The following is a 16,758-nucleotide window of genomic DNA, read 5'->3' as shown; positions in this document are numbered from 1 at the left end:
TCAGTTTTACGAGGGCATGTTTGGCAGCATGAGTGAAGGAGGCTTTGTTGCGAAATAGGAAGCCGATTCTAGATTTAACTTTGGATTGGAGATGCTTAATGTGAGTCTGGAAGGAGAGTTTACGGTCTAACCAGACACCTAGGTATTTGTAGTTGTCCACATATTCTAAGTCAGACCCGCCGAGAGTAGTGATTCTAGTCGGGCGGGCGGGTGCAAGCAGCGTTCGATTGAGGAGCATGCATTTAGTTTTACTAGCATTTACGAGCAGTTGGAGGCTACGGAAGGAGTGTTGTATGGCATTGAAGCTCGTTTGGAGGTTTGTTAACACAGTGTCCAATGAAGGGCCAGATGTATACAAAATGGTGTCGTCTGCATAGAGGTGGATCTGAGAGTCACCAGCAGCAAGAGCGACATCATTGATATACACAGAGAATAGAGTCGGCCCAAGAATTGAACCCTGTGGCACCCCCATAGAGACTGCAAGAGGTCCAGAAAACAGGCCCTCCGATTTGACACACTGAACTCTATCTGAGAAGTAGTTGGTGAACCAGGCGAGGCAGTCATTTGAGAAACCAAGGCTATTTAGTCTGCCAATAAGAATGCGGTGATTGACGGAGTCGAAAGCCTTGGCCAGGTCGATGAAGTGAACAATCACTCCCCCGTCCCGGCCCATTATTCTCCATAGAGACACACACACACACAGAGAACCATCACTTCCACCTATCCCAGGGACAGGAGCTGCCAGAGGAATACGTGGAACCAGAGCCTGTGGGCTAGTGGAAGGAGACTGTCTCCTGGGGTTTGTCTATGCATAGATGAAAACAAATGTAAAAACAGTCATAGAAAACTGCATTATTTGGTTGTGTTGAGGGGATGTTCATATGAGAGGAAAATACTACTTTTCTCTTTTTCTACCCTCTTATTTTCAGTATGTCCTCTGACTTTCCCTTTAAATTATTGATATACCTTTGATCAATAGATGTGCTTTGATAAGAGTTATACCTCAGTTATATCGTGCTGTGGGGGAATGAATCGATTTTATTTTACACTCTTGACATGATTATGTTCTGAAGATTTACAACTTTTATCCCTTCTCCTATTTCTCTCTTCTCTCTTTTTTTCTCCCTCTCTCTCTCCTTCCACCAACAGTAAACACTCCTCCGTAGAGCTGAGAGGATGATTCCGTGGAGAGAGGAGCCATCAGACTGATCCCCGGGCCTCTGAGTAGCAGGCAGCAGAAGCTTTCCAGTCCAGACCTGTATTTTAAACCATGGATACAAAAACAAAACAGACTAAATACTGGGAGGAAACCCCCTCGACATCCCGTGGTCACAGTGGTGATGATACTGTATGATCGATTCCCCTCCTTTCAACCCACCCCAACCCCAAATTGCCATACCAGAAGAAAAGCAGGAACTCAAATTGCTAGGCTATACATCTAGCATGCCCCATAAAAACAGGGTCATTGAGGCAACTCTGCTACTCCTCTCACATTCCCAAATGTTGATATAGTCAAATGGTCATATCATGTGTTTAATTGATATGTTAATTTATATTGTGTGCTTTTTCTTAGTTTTTTCTTTTGTTTGTGTTGTTTTTCTATCTTTTTTATTTGTGCACTTTTTCAGCCATTTTTTAATACTGTGAATATATTTAGTTATGTTGTGTGCATCAAATTTAGCTCTAGTATCAATCTTAATGTTGTTTTTCAAGATATTAATCGCTATCAAAGTGTTACTTTACCGCTATGATGAATGGTACTTTACCATTGGAGAGGGAACACTTTATTTCCATAAAATGAAAAAGAATCTATAGACTTTGTTTCAGAAAACATGATTTGGTAAATCTCATAAGCCTACTGTATTCTTTTACAGGTTTGTTTATTCATTGTTATGTATTTATTTTGTAATTTCTATCACAGTATTGCTACAGCCTTCTAGCCTCAAAACCAGATCATTGGAACACTAAATAAGGTGGGGTATTGTCAATCATTTCAAAATCCTACATCATTACAATGTCTTCCAGCTCCGCCCAACTTCTGGAGAAATGCAAACAAATCATTTTCTAAGCATAATGATTCATTGAGCTGTCGTAATATCATGAAATACCAACATTTCAGCAGTCAAACTTTGGCACTGAATGTTAGCTCTGCTGGAGGGGACTTAGGCTAATGGATTTGATTACTTAGGCTAAATAACTCACACTATCACATATCATGTCCAGAATTAATTAATACTTCTGTTATTTAGTAATAGTTAATCAGAGAGGGATTTCAGGCTGCTTTCAGACAGCACTTTTACCTGTCAACCATCATCAGATGTGAAAGTGACGTCTTCATCACAATCATCTGGCATAGGATTAGTGTTATAGTCTTTATGCGAATGACATGTTCTAAGGTTTAAGTTATGTTTCTATGTTTTTATTCCTCTTTTTGTGTTTCTCACTTGGCTGTTTAAGTTAGTTGGTGTGTTTGTATGTCTGTGCGTGCGTGAGGGAAGGTGTCAATGTCAAAACTTGTAAAATACTGATCATTCTATCATAATGTGCAGTGGCCAGTTGTAATCAGTTGCTGTTGTTAATGTCATCAAGAGACCATAGCAGCAGTATGTTGTACAGTACAGGTGTAGTCTTGGTTACTTTTAATTGCCTTATTGAGAAATTAAAACGTATCATATCAATGTTCTTTTCATAGCAGTGCTGTTGTATTTATTATTTTCAAGTCATTTTTTCAATAGTGTAGTTGTGAGCCTGAAAATGTGTATATAGAATTATAAATACATATATAAAGATATATAAATATATTTTCCATTTGAATTGGAGAATATTATTATTTTTTATTTTTTTGATTAAGATCTACACATGATTTACTGTACCATGTTCTTCAAGGTGTTGACAAGATGCAGCTCTATTTAGGGTTTATAAATCACAGCTGTTTTTTTTGTATGATATCCGTTACTGAAGAGTTGTCAGTTTTACTGTCCATGCAAATCAGTAGGGGTTGTTCTGACAGTTTAGCTGTATTTGTGTACATGTTTTCAAATCACTGTGTGCCCTCCTTTACAGAGACATAGCATGGTTTCAAAATGAATATGCATATCAGAGATATGTATTTATGTATATCTGTGTATATTCATCTATTTATTCATGAGGATAAATAGATGGCTGTATGTCTGTGTGTGTTTGGACCCTTACGATGAGAATGAATACAAAATAAAGCAGTTCTATGTCTATGAAATAGTGTATTCGTCCATGCTTCCAAAGTTGTGCATGTCTGTTGACTTCCATGTCTATATTGCTGATGTTTGCAAGCAGGGGAATTCCTTCCATGTGTCTCTTTTGTGCTACTGTTCAGTGCATGTTGTGAAAAACATAATTGTGCTGTGCTTGATTTTTGTGTGGCCTTTTCCCCCTAGCCTGCAAGAAAGCGCACAGAAGATACATTTTAAGAGAAGCATATTGACCTGCGTAGTGTAGAATTCAATATTTTCAACTGGTGAGAATAGCAACATGATGTTCACGGCACGGTACTCAAGAATATCTTTATTTTGATTTATGACATTTTATCTGAAGCAATATTGGTGAATGAGGAAGGTACAAAGACCATTTTTCATAACACTCTACTATGATTGGTCCTCATCAAAACAGAAAGGTTTGAGTCTACCAGTCAGTTCTCATCTGAGCTGATTTATGATGGTGAGTGTGGCCCATAAATGGAGATCATACCTACTAGACTGTTGTTTACACTACAGCTTTTTGAAAAGTAGTACTGCTATAACACAATACAATACAACAGAGGGAAAGTGTTCAAATGTGTTATGCAATCAATCATGTTTTTTTATTATGTCAAATATATAATGAGGTCCTTAGGAAATATTTTGACATTGGTCCATAATTTCCCTGTACTAACAAAATGTCATACATGTTCTCAAAAGCTGTTTGCACGGTTACCTGCCCATATTTTGATACAGCTACAACCAGAAGTGACTTTCGTAGCCAGTTAGGAGAATTTACGCAGCAGGTTAGGAGAATTAACATAGCAGGTTAGGATAATTAGGCTAAGGAGAGAAAGGGAGTTGGTAGCTCAGTTGGTAGAGCATGGCGCTTGCAACGCAAGGGTTGTGGGTTCGAGAAATGTTGTCGCCCTGGATAAGAGCGTCTGCTAAATGACTAAAATGTAAATGTTATTAAAAGGGTTAGGTCTAGGGAACATGCTCTCCTAACCTGCTATGAAAATCACTTCCGGTTGTAGCTGTATCGAAGTGGCGTGAAACGAGTGTGTCCCATATTGTGGCTACGTGATCTTTGTTTTGATTGTTTGTCTTTTTTTGTTAGTATTTTGCTTGAATGTTTTCTATAGAGAAAATATGCCCTGTGCAAGAGCCATCTCATTAAAACACTGAGCTATATCAGAGGGAAGTGACATTAAAATGTATTGTCAACCGAATTCAACTGTCAAATAGCAGGGATGAGATTCAATTGTACGACCTTCTCTTAATTTATGTCAATCAAAAGGTGGGGGGAAATTAATAAAGTTCCAAAATGCAACATTAATTTTGTCTATTTCTGTCGGTGAAGCGTTTTCAATATGGTGCTTTAAATGCCGCATTCACGTGATAGTCGGAACAAGGAAACTCTGAAATATCTGACTTGCTACTTGGTTGTAGTTGTACACGTGCCGCGTTCAACCAGTTAGCAAGTCGAACATTTCAGAGTTTCATTGTTTCGACTAAAATGTGAACGCGGCACAAGATAACTGGGAACTCGGAAAAGAAACGAGGTCAAATCACAATGTCAGTGATCTTCAGGTCGGAAAGTTGGAGCTCTAAAAAGATGCCAGAGTTTCCGACTTGGAATTTTGAGTTGGATGACAGTTCAAAAGAGTTTTCCCAGTCGGAGCTCGTTTTCTTCCGAGTACCCAATTGTGTGTAGATTGATGATGGGAAATCATTATTTAATCCATTTTAGAATAAGGCTGTAACGTAACAAAATGTGGGAAAAGTGAAGGGGTCTGAATACTTTCCGAATGCACTGTACATATAGGTAGAACCAGACGGCAGCAAACAGAGTAAACGGAACCAAGCGCGGAACGACGTACCTGAATATGTTCAATAGAAACTCTCGCTTTCCGTTTGGAGTAAACGGTTTCTGTTGCAGAACGATTGGCAACAAACGAAAGAATTGGCGTAATGAATACACCTCAGGCGCCCTATGTTCCTGACAGCTCGCTGTGTAGTCACGTGGGTCGCGCGTCAGCCAGGCTACGTCTTCATACCGCTACATTCGGATCAAGAACCAGAGCAAAGAGGGCGGGAATGATCGAATTGAATGATAGAATCATACGTCAGGTTTCCTTGGAGAACAACATACATTTTGAAAAGTAGTGATATTTTAGGATTTGTATCACTAGCGCATTTTGGAACTTTTTTATTTTGTAAAAATGTAGCTAATGTAATCTAGCTAGCACATCGATAATTTGTCTAACAATGACAATTAGAAGTCTCCTATTTTAATCAAGCTATAGGGTTATTCGCCCTATTTTGGCATGATGATGGACAACGGAGACTTCACTAACACTCTCCACACATGGGAGGACCTGTCTTGCAAGGTTTGTTGTCCTCTCATCAAAACTTTGTTCATTATCAAATATGTTTATTTTATATATCTTATTTAGCTGTATCTGGTTTGTTCCAGGGTCTTGGAGACAAAATGTCAAATGCAAGCAATAGTAGATGCTCAAGTCCAGCAAATGGCGTTCTTAGTGATGAGGGAAATCAACCCAGTGGTAAAACTAACATTCTATTGGATTTGGGCCTTTGGATACAATTCTACAAGTTCATATAAAAAATAAAAAATGTTAAAGGTGTAGGGTAATTCACTCTTTTATTTCCTAGAATCCTATTATGATATAATAAGACAGCTTCATGATGAAATAGACAGGTCCAAAATGTCATACAAAGAAGTAGAGGCCATGGTCCAAGCCCACATGAAGGTATGATGACGCATAGTAGCAAATGACTGTTTGACGACTAATTGTTTATGGTTTTCTTTAGTATACAGTAATGTTTGTAAAAAATAAAAATGTTTTACGTTCTCAGCCTATTTTGGATCAAATTCGTTCAGATGCATGTAAATTGGTGATTAGGTCATCAGCATTGGAGGATAGCTGTCACAGGAAAGACCAGCAGGACAGACATATTCTCTTACATATCCCCTCCCTCCAAGAGCTCCTTTTGAAATTAGCCTTTACCAAAAACTCGGTAGGTACTCTAGAAGTGTTTCCCCTCTTGTGTTTTTGATGTGAGGCTATAGGATAATCTTCATAGTCATATGTGACCATCATGCATGTAACCTCTGTGCTGTGTTTGACTGAAGGATGACGTGCAGAGTTACCTGATCTCTTCCGAACGAACATTCCTACTCTCTGAGAACGATGCTCTGAAAATGGAGCTCAGAGATGCCAAGTCTCGACATGAGACTGTGATGAAGAGCCTGCACCTTTCCCTTCACTCTGCTGAGCAGGAGAATAAGAGCTCCAAGTTGACACTTCAGCAGAACCTCAGACTGTCTGAGGGCAAGCTACACTCCATGGAGCAGAAACTCAAGGAGTTTGAGGGACAGGTCCTGTCCTTGCAGCACAATCTCATGGGCTCCAATGAAAGGACTCAGAGTCTGCAGAAAACCCTCCGGTTCTCTGACAATAGGCTCCAGTCCCTTCAGCAGGACCTGGAGGAGTCTGAGAAGAGAGGCCAAAGTCTGCAGCAAATCCTTGGGGACTCCCAAGAGAGGAACCAGACTCTGCAACATAACCTGGCTTCTTTTGAAAAGAACATCCAGTCCCTTAGCCAGAACCTTAGCGCTTCAGAGAAAAAGGTTGATTTCCTTCAGCACAATAACTGGAAGTTTGAGGAGATGGTCAAGTCTCTGCAGCAGACCCTCAGCTGTTCTGAGGGAAAGGTCTCTCTCCTGCAGCAGAGCCTGAAGTCTTCAGAGGAGAAGGTCTTATCCCTCCAACACAACCATTGGGCCCTGGAGGAGAGAGTCCAGTCCCTGCAGCAGAGCCTCAACTCCTCAGAGGAAAAGCTCCAGTCGACACAACATTGGCTCAAGGCTACAGATGAGAAGGCCAAAGCCCTGAAGGAAGCTCTCAGATCTTCAGAGGAGAAGACCAAGTCCTTACAGGAGGCCCTGGGGGTCAGCGAGAGCTGGATCAGGGCGACCAAGGCCCAGCAGCAGTCTCTGGAGAAATGCAAAGAGGAGCAGGAGGAGAGGATCAAGAGTTTGATGCAGACTCTCAGGATCACTGAGGTGAAGCACCACAGCACAGTGCAGGACCTGCAGGTGGGTCTTGAGAGTGCCATGGAGAAGGTGGAGATTCTGCAGGATACACTGAACAGGACTGAGTCTGGGCATGTGAAGGAGGTGGGGCAGCTTCAACAGAAACTGAACAGAGCTGCAAAGAAATTGTCTTCAACAGAGCAGGAGCTGCACATCCAGAGTGAGTGAGAGTGATAATTTTGCTTCGTCAATGTGAAAATCCACAAAAATAATGTTTAAGATTATATCAGATGTTTCCCTTTAACTGTGTAATCCTGATTTTATATTGGTTTTATTAGTTGCTGCCTTGAACACTAAATTGCTGGAGGAGCAGTCAAAGGCAAGCAAGGACCTTGAGAGATCCATTAGATATGAGAAAGAGCTGCAAGACACTATCAAGAATCTTAGGTAAACACAAGCACACACAGACTTTCCTTTATTGATACAAATAAACAGTCACCCTAGCCAATGGTTGGACATTACTCACTCCCTATGTCCCCTCTCTCCACTCTGTCAGGAAGAAGCTGAGAACTCAAACTGAGGAGAGGGGGTTTGCTCTGAATAGCCTGAGGATGCGTCAGAAGGACCTGGCGGATGTACAGCGCCACCTACAGGCAGACCTGCTGAGGTGCAGCCAGGTCTGTGGCAAGGAGAAGGGACTGCAGCACTTCACCCCCCGCAAGGGTGACCTGAAGGAGGAGTTCTTCCACCTGAGAACCAGCCTGCACTCCGTCCTGGAGAAGGAGGCTGGGAGAGACGACCCGGGGAGGCAAGACTGGATGCAGGTGTTAGACAAGAGTAAGGAATGGGAGAAAAAGGCAGAAAAACTGGTGAGACTGTAAATCATGTACTGTAAATAATGGACAATCGATACACATTGGTATATTTTGCTCACGGTACGGTTGCTCAGACTAAAGAATCACTTTCAATGTATTTCTGCTATACTTGTTACATTACCTCAGTAGCAGAATTTAATAAAGAAGCACAGCTGAGGTTTCACAATCTACAGAAAACTTGCATTTCTGCATCATTATTGCAATTTGATGAAGTTGTTGGCTTTATGTTCCTTTTTTTCTGCAGGTGGACAGTTTAGATTCTCTGCAGAGTCACCAGCTGCTGGAAGAAGGAGGGGATGAGAGGTACCAATATAGAGCAGGAGCATGGAGAAGTGGAGCATCACCCAACATCCTTTCCCCTTCTGCTGTGACGGTGCCCCAGAGGAACCTCTCTACGAGGCCCGCTTCTCCATATCCCTATGGGTAATCTAATCCGCATCTCTGCATAGATTTCATAGTTAAGCCAAAATCTTTTTTTTTCATGCTCAATTTGTTGTCTCCCAATTTGCTGTCTCCTGGGAGAGTGGATAGAAGGTTCTGGGGTTTTATGATTTTACATTATTGAGTGCCATTACAGACCTGTATGTATGGTTTTGTCTTCTTTTCTTCACAGGCAATATTTAGGCCAGGAGAAGAAGCTTGGGTCTAGCTCCCACCGTGGGTTGAATGATTCTGAAGGCATGCAGCATTTACTAACTATCCAAAAAAGACTGAAGAACCTCCAGTCAGGTAAAAAGCAATCACGTTAAGCTATCACAAAGAGAATATGTAGATGACATACATCCATTGACCTCTTTGTAGACAGGCACCACCCTGTCATCAATTCCAGGTCAGTCATAACAATGGAACTTTTTAATAGGACAAAAGGATTCACAAAATGTTTAAAGAGACCATTGAATTACAGAAAGGAATATTTTACTAATTATATGGCCTGATATCCCATTGGTGTTTTGCTTTCATTTACACAACCAAAGCTTAGAGACCTTCATTATGACAGAAGTAGGCCAATATTTGCCCTTGTTCTGGCATTTGTTCCACCAAATTATTGTAAATTATGAATGCAGTATGAATTTGTTTTGTCTTAGTTGAATTCCAGAGGAATATCAAGGGTTTACTCCGGACGTCATAGCACCAGCAGCGAGACTCTTTGGGACCATTGAATTACTTTACAACTGAGGGAAACCACATAATTTAAAAATACCAGACAATTTGAGAATTGTTATAAAATCAAAATGATTTCATGGCAAATAAATCATTGGTTCTAGTCCATTTTTGTTCGTTTGTATTTTCTTTTCATAAATAAGATCACATTCCTAAGCGATCAAGTTCATGAATGAACTGAAATACTGACATGGGTGGAAAAAAATATTGCTCAACCCACATTTTCTACAATGTAGACTTGTGGAGTTTTTTCATCTGATCACGCCCCTACCTATGGCCATTGGTCAATATTACATGGTGAAGGGTATTATTTGTCAATGTATCTATCAATGAACAGAGATATACCTCTAATTGGTCAAAGCAGTTGTCCCTCAGCTCACGTTCGCATTCCCTTCGGATAATTTTTTTCTGCGGGTAGGAGTCCGGAGGCGCTCTTTGCCAGTCTTAATATTCTCATAAAGTGGGAATCGTCAAAATGGGAACCCGAGACGACGAATATGACTATCTATTCAAAGGTAAGACGCGCTCCAGAGGTTTAGTAGTTAGGGGACCATTTACTTATTTTCTCAGTAGTTGAAATTCAACGCAGATGTCTCCAGTGCCCAGCTAACTAACACGTTAGCCAAACTAGCTTGCTAACAGGTTAGCAAGCTAGCTAACGAGCAGTTATCTGCAGCCTAATAAGCGTCTCATCACCATTTAGGTTGCTAGCTAACGTAAGCTACATTCAGACAATGTGGAGAAAAGAATTGCTTACTTACTAGTTATAAACGTTTGTACGATTAGCTAGCAAACTAGCTAGTTTGCTAATGTCTGACAATCAGCTGGTATGATCACATATAAATATTTGGTGTGATGTTAGCCAAAGCCACTGGCAATATGCTAGGCTAGCCATAACTTGTAACAACGATGCTAGTCTAGCTTGGTCGCCACTTGTCTGAAATATGAAGAACCATTTTGACTGAACATCTGCGTCCAAGATATGAAATGTTTTCTCTCACAAATAACTTTGCCCTAAGGGAGTGAACATTATTTATAGTAAGGGTTACATGGAGAAAAACGGACCTCTGAAAATTAAAATGGATGGCCCTCCCTTCAGCAAATTAATTTTACCTAGGCTAAACCCTCACTGTACGCTTGAAAAGGCTAAACCCTTCCCTATACCCAACATAATAATTACAACAAAGTGGATAGCAGAGAACATGTATACCGTTTACCCTCACTTCTTGGACAGGCCAGAGCCTTAGATATGCAGTTTTAGCAACTGTTAGTCATCCTGTACGCATTACATGGCAACGCAGGAATGTTGATAGCGCACAGGGCTGCGGACCAGAAGGTTGTGGGTTCGCATACCACCATGGATGAGTAGGGGTGGAAAGATTAATTTTATAGGAAAAACATTGCTTGAATCTATCATCGTATTTGCAGGTCCGAGAAAAAAAGGTGCCATTTATAAAAATATTATGCAGTTCTACATCATTTTACATATTAGCAGAATATATTTTTTTTATAAACTGGGTGGTTCGAGCCCTGAATGCTGATTGGCTGACAGCAGTGCTATATGTAAGCAATGTGGCCCGAGGGGGTGTGGTATATGTCCAATATACCACGGCTAAGGGCTGTTCTTACGCGCTGCACTATGCGGAGTGCTAGGACACAGCCCTTAGCCGTGGTATATTGGCCATATATCACAAACCTTAGAGGTGCCTTATTGCTATTATAAACAGGTTACCGACGTAATTAGAGCTGTAAAAATAAATGTTTTGTCATACCTGTGGTATACCACGGCTTTCAGCCAATCAGCATTCAGGGCTCAAACCACCCAGTTTACAACAGACCGTATACCACGGGTATGACAAACCATTTATTTCTACTGCTCTAATTACGTTGGTAACCAGTTTATAATAGCAATAAGGCACCTCGGGGGGTTTGTGATATACAGTGCATTCGGAAAATATTCAGACCCCTTGACTTTTTCCACATTTTGTTACGTTACAGCCTTACTCTAAAATTGATTACATTTCATGTTTTCCTCATCAATCTACACACAATACCTCATAATGACAAAGCGAAAACAGGTTTTTAGATTTTTTTGCAAATTTATTACAAATAAAAACAGAAATACCTTATTTACATAAGTATTCAGACCCTTTGCTATGAGACTCGAAATTAAGCACAGGTGCATCTTGTTTCCATTGATAATCCTTGACATGTTTCTACAACTTGATTGGAGTCCACCTGTGGAAAATTCTATTGATTGGACATTATTTGGAAAGGCACACACCTCTCTATATAAGGTCCCACAGTTGACAGTGCATGTCAGAGCAAAAACCAAGCCATGAGGTCGAAGGAATTGTCCGTAGAGCTCAGAGACAGGATTGTATCGAGGCACAGATCTAGGGAAGGGTACCAAAACATTTCTGCAGCATTGAAGGTCCCCAGGAACACAGTGGCCTCCATCATTCTTAAATGTAAGAAGTTTGGAACCACCAAGACTCTTCCTAGAGTCTGGCCGCCTGGCCAAACTGAGCAATCGGGGGAGAAGGGCCTCGGTCAGGGAGGTGACCAAGAACCCGATGGTCACTCTGACAGAGCTCCATAGTTCCACTGTGGAGATGGGAGAAGCTTCCAGAAGGACAACCATCTCTGCAGCACTCCACCAATGAGGTCTTTATGGTAGAGTGGCCAGACGGAAGCCACTCCTCAGGTCCCCTGTAGCTCAGTTGGTAGAACATGGCGCTTGCAACGCCAGGGTTGTGGGTTCGTTTCCCACGGGGGGCCAGTATGAAAATGTATGCACTCACTAACTGTAAGTCGCTCTGGATAAGAGTGTCTGCTAAATGACTGAAATGTAAAATGTAAAAGGCACATGACAGCCCGCTTAGAGTTTGCCAAGAGGCACCTAAACAACTCTGGTCTGATGAAACCAAGATTGAACTCTTTGGCCTGAATGCCAAGCGTCACGTCTGGAGGAAACCTGGCACCATCCCTACGGTGAAGCATGGTGGTGGCAGCATCATGCTGTGGGGATGTTTTTCAGCGGCAGGGACTGGGAGACTAGTCAGGATCAAGGGAAAGATGAACAGAGCAAAGTACAGAGATCCTTGATGAAAACCTGCTCCAGAGCGCTCAGGACGTCAGACTGAGGTGAAGGTTCACCTTCCAATAGGACAACGACCCTAAGCACATAGCCAAGACAACGCAGGAGTGGTTCAGGACAAGTCTCTGAATGTCCTTGAGTGGCCCAGCCAGAGCCCGCAGAGAAGAATGGGAGGAACTCCCCAAATACAGGTGTGCCAAGCTTGTAGGGTCATACCCAAAAAGACTTGAGGCTGTAATCGCTGCCAAAGGTGCTTCAACAAAGTACTGAGGAAAGGGTCTGAATACTTATGTAAATGTGTTATTTCAGTTGTTTATTTTTAATAAATGAGAAGAAGAAAAATCAAGCAGTTTTTGCTTTGTCATTATGGGGTATTGTGTGTAGATTGAGGGGGGGGGGGGAACTATTTAATCCATTTTAGAATAAGGCTGTAACGTAACAAAATGTGGAAAAAGTCAAGGGGTGTGATTAGTTTCCGAAGGCACTGTAGCCTAATAAGCAACTAATTCTAAAACATTGAGAAATATTGAAATTTCATCAATTGCAAATTACATGACCCTCCCCTGGACTAGATAGAAAACGAAACTCTCCCCTTGACTGAAATTGAAAAAGCATGACCCTCCCCCATTTTCCTCCCAGGTAATCATCCTGTAAATTTCGACCCCTCCCTAAGTATCAGCACCAGTCATCATGACTGTCTATCATGATAGTGGTTAAATGACTAGCTACCAGGAAAAGTGTGCTCAGTAGATTTGGGCTTAATTTAGTCATTGTTGAATCATACTGAACAAATATAGCTCTGTACTAGTCACCTCTCAACCCTAATCGTTTCCATTGTGACCCAGCAGCCTGTCATTGCAGTTTACATTTACATTTTAGTCATTTAGCAGACGCTCTTATCCAGAGTGCATAAATTTTCATACAGTTCTAATGTCATCTTTATTTTGTTGCCAGTGGTGCTGATCGGAGACTCTGGTGTAGGGAAGAGTAACCTGCTGTCCCGTTTCACACGGAATGAGTTCAACCTGGAGAGCAAAAGCACCATCGGTGTGGAATTCGCCACCCGCAGCATCCAGGTGGACGGCAAGACGATAAAGGCCCAGATCTGGGATACAGCTGGACAGGAGCGCTACAGAGCCATCACTTCAGCGTGAGTGGAGGAGGGTGCTCACTGCTCAATAATGTTAAGGATACTCATCTTCCTGTAACCTGCCCTTTATAGAACTAGCATATTTTGATAGTACTGAAACCATTCTGTGAAATCTTTCTCTATCTTAGTCTCACAACCTTTGACCTCCTATCCCTGCTCTGTCCCAATCAGGTACTACCGGGGAGCGGTGGGGGCTCTCCTAGTGTACGACATTGCCAAGCATCTGACCTATGAAAACGTGGAGCGCTGGCTGAAGGAGCTGAGGGATCATGCTGATAACAACATCGTCATCATGCTGGTGGGCAACAAGAGTGACCTGCGCCACCTCAGGGCAGTGCCCACAGACGAGGCTCGCGCCTTCGCAGGTAAACAACAAAAACACAGGAGTAGATGACAGCTCACTCCGGGGACAAAGATGGTTAAGAAGACATCCCTGTTTGTCTCAACTCAATCTTATCTCTTTTTATCCCTCAGAAAAGAATACGCTATCATTTATTGAGACATCGGCTTTGGACTCCACTAATGTAGAAGAGGCGTTCAAGAACATCCTCACAGGTAATAGACAGGGGCCACTATACAAGACTATTTACATTAGTTAGTTTCAAGTCAAATTGTTTGATTTCTTACACTTGAATGGAATTGCTGCTGTATTAAGGCACCTGATTTTTCTCTCCACAGAAATCCACCGAATTGTATCACAGAAGCAGATAGCTGACAGATCAGCACATGACGAGTCTCCAGGCAACAATGTAGTAGACATCAGTGTCCCCCCCACCACCGATGGGCAGAAAAACAAACTGCAGTGCTGCCAAAGCCTGTGACCCACAATACCACCTTCCTACCCCCACCCCTTACTCCTCTCTCTTTTCTCCTGTGTGTTGTACTTCTGCTGTCTCTATTCCTCCATGTGTTTTAGAAGTCTCCTAGAAAATCTGACTTTCTAGATAACATTCCTTTCTCCCTTTTTTTCCCTCATGTTCTTTGTTCGTCTGTACGCTATCCTCTTCTAACCTCAAAGCTCATGTCTTTTAACAAGTGATAGGATTTTTGTCTATTTTGTGTTCAGGCTCTGATTGTGTGATCCAATCCTGTAGAAGGAATGGTGAGAGATCAGTTTGTCCTGTGCTTCCGGTTGCCTTGCTGCTGTCCTCAAGGTCCCTGTCCTGAGTGTGGCATGAAAGAAAAGAACAGAGACCTGGGTAGTGACTGACTTAGGCTGATATGAAGTGTTTCTGAAAATGTTGTTTTTTTGTTAAGCCTGTGGCTCACAGAGATGCCAAAGTGTGGCTGTGATCATTTTCAATCTAAAACCTCATCTAAACAGTAAATTTGCAGAGGCACATTTGTCAAGATTGGACTTTTCCCAATTTTATCATGCGCTTTGTTTCACTATTGTTAGCTGCAGCCACTGTGTTCTCTATGTAATTAGTTTATACTATGAACTAATCCAGTAGTCCGACTACAATTGAAAGCAAATGTGAATATGCATCTTGTGTCCTGCCAATCATTTCAATGGAACTCGCCATGTAAAATCAACAACTAATTCCGAAGGACTCTAACGTCTTCAAATCACAACACTTAGCTTGCTTGGTTTGGGGAGGAGGCAGATATACAGTAACACTCTATATCTAGGGTGGAGGATGCTTTCATTGCTTCACTCTCTACTCAAACCATTAAAGCCTCTAAAATGTTGTTGACAGTGGAATTTTAAGAAAGGAAGGTTGCTCTTGTATGGTTGGCTATAATGCCTTATGTCTCCCCTTTCTAGTAGAATTGCCTGTACATAATTTTCTGTCACAGGTCCAACTTTTAAATCAATAAATACATCTGTTAATTTGCCATTTCATCAAGGAGCATTGAAATGAAATAAACCAAATTAATGTCACTTGTTGACAGATATTTTCTTTGAACATCAAGAACTTTCCTCTCAAGCCTTATAATGCTGAAACATGGCCTGCTGAACTTCTAGTGGTCTAGTTATATAGTATAACTAACATTGAATGCGTGATACAGAAATACATGTTCACATAACTGCTATCAGTAGGACCAATATCTCAATTACAACTTTACAGTGCAATGTGAGACTTATTTACAGATTTTGAAGAATTGAATGCAGAAAATGTAAGAGTGCACTGAAATGTAATGGTAGACTTATGAAATATAGACTCAGTTGAATAAGTTCAAAGACTTAACTTCAAAGTACTGTACATGCTCACCAGAAAATTGTGTGTTCATTAGATATTAAGTAAATTGCAACTTTGATAAAATGTCTGAATTTTTTCCTGAATTTTTTCCCTTTATGCCTGATTACCTTTACAGTCATTAATTTCAGTCATTCTGAATAGTTTATTTTATTTTAGGAAAAAAAAAATCCCATTAAGAAAATAAGGGTATTTCATTTATTTTATTAAGTGCAATCCACTATGTAAATATAAGTCGCTTAATTTGTGAATGAGTAATTAAACGTGGATAAATACATTGCCAAACAAAATGTGTGCTTGCTTCTGGTGTTAATTTACATTTTACATATGGAAAAATACCTGTAACTCAATCTGTTTTATTTCACATTCAAACGGGTGAGATATTGTATTTCTATCAGGTTTCTATATTTTACATTTGTATATCCTATCAATCGGGAGCAGAATGCCAGCCAAGTTACAAAAAACAGCGTAGCCAGCCTGTTGGCAGGCAAGATAACTAGCTATGCGGATCGGGAAACGCCGTCTGTACGTGGAGGAGGAGGCTACTGTCAAAGACAGTACAGTATTAAGATCACTGACATATAATGAAGTTAGGCATAAACTGCTTCTCCAATAGAAATCCCGGATCACACTTGTAGGCGATGTCATGGCGACTTTGGCTAGCTAAACTCATGCGCAGAAACACGTCATCGGGTCTAACGTCAAATCAAAGGCATTCCTTCAATATAAAGTTGTTTTTGATGGAAATGAAAACGTGTCAGTTTGTCACTTTCACGAGGTTGGAATGATAACATGTTCAACTACTTAAGAAATTGGCTCGAATATAGGTTGTGCGTTTAGATTTCGAGAAAACTAACAACTAAGGAAGACATTTTCACTTCTCATTGATCCCAGATCGCATGGACCTATTGTTCTTGTTCGAGAGCATCAAATACATGATGCATTGTGGGTAAAATGGTGACTGACTGGCTGATCTACAAATAATAATGAGTAGTT

At 41.1% G+C, this 16,758-nt stretch overlaps 3 protein-coding genes and 1 long non-coding RNA gene across 4 annotated transcripts in view; all 4 read left to right on the top strand.

Moving 5' to 3' along the window:
• Positions 1–1,231, top strand: part of LOC311130267 (phosphatidylinositol 4-phosphate 5-kinase type-1 gamma-like) — an 86,058-nt gene extending 84,827 nt beyond the window's left edge. The window contains exon 17 of the mRNA XM_084162985.1: positions 1,150–1,231. Coding sequence (XP_084019111.1) covers positions 1,150–1,152 — 3 coding nt within the window. The 3' untranslated portion in view covers positions 1,153–1,231. The remainder of the gene's footprint in view (positions 1–1,149) is intronic.
• A 4,294-nt stretch (positions 1,232–5,525) lies between these two features.
• On the top strand, positions 5,526–5,957 carry LOC311130268. Its single transcript, XR_014613345.1, has 3 exons — positions 5,526–5,605; positions 5,692–5,782; positions 5,892–5,957. It is a non-coding gene; the product is annotated as an uncharacterized lncRNA (long non-coding RNA).
• A 234-nt stretch (positions 5,958–6,191) lies between these two features.
• On the top strand, positions 6,192–9,417 carry LOC311130199 (uncharacterized protein). Its single transcript, XM_084162896.1, has 7 exons — positions 6,192–6,257; positions 6,373–7,495; positions 7,614–7,722; positions 7,832–8,144; positions 8,395–8,573; positions 8,764–8,879; positions 9,236–9,417. The coding sequence occupies exons 2-7, from the start codon at positions 6,442–6,444 to the stop codon at positions 9,277–9,279; spliced, it is 1,815 nt and encodes a 604-aa protein (XP_084019022.1). The 5' UTR covers positions 6,192–6,257; positions 6,373–6,441; the 3' UTR covers positions 9,280–9,417.
• A 278-nt stretch (positions 9,418–9,695) lies between these two features.
• LOC311130483 (ras-related protein Rab-11B) lies at positions 9,696–15,446 on the top strand. The gene is made up of 5 exons (XM_084163222.1): positions 9,696–9,826; positions 13,366–13,561; positions 13,733–13,926; positions 14,036–14,116; positions 14,240–15,446. Exons 1-5 carry the CDS (start codon positions 9,787–9,789, stop codon positions 14,380–14,382), a joined length of 654 nt encoding a protein of 217 aa, XP_084019348.1. The 5' UTR covers positions 9,696–9,786; the 3' UTR covers positions 14,383–15,446.
• Positions 15,447–16,758: the final 1,312 nt, after the last annotated feature.

This window comes from Coregonus lavaretus, assembly GCF_964263955.1.
Source record: "Coregonus lavaretus genome assembly, chromosome: 6".
NCBI lineage: Eukaryota > Metazoa > Chordata > Actinopteri > Salmoniformes > Salmonidae > Coregonus > Coregonus lavaretus.
Note: the sequence above shows the minus strand (reverse complement) of the source record. Positions and strands in the feature narration are given on the sequence as shown.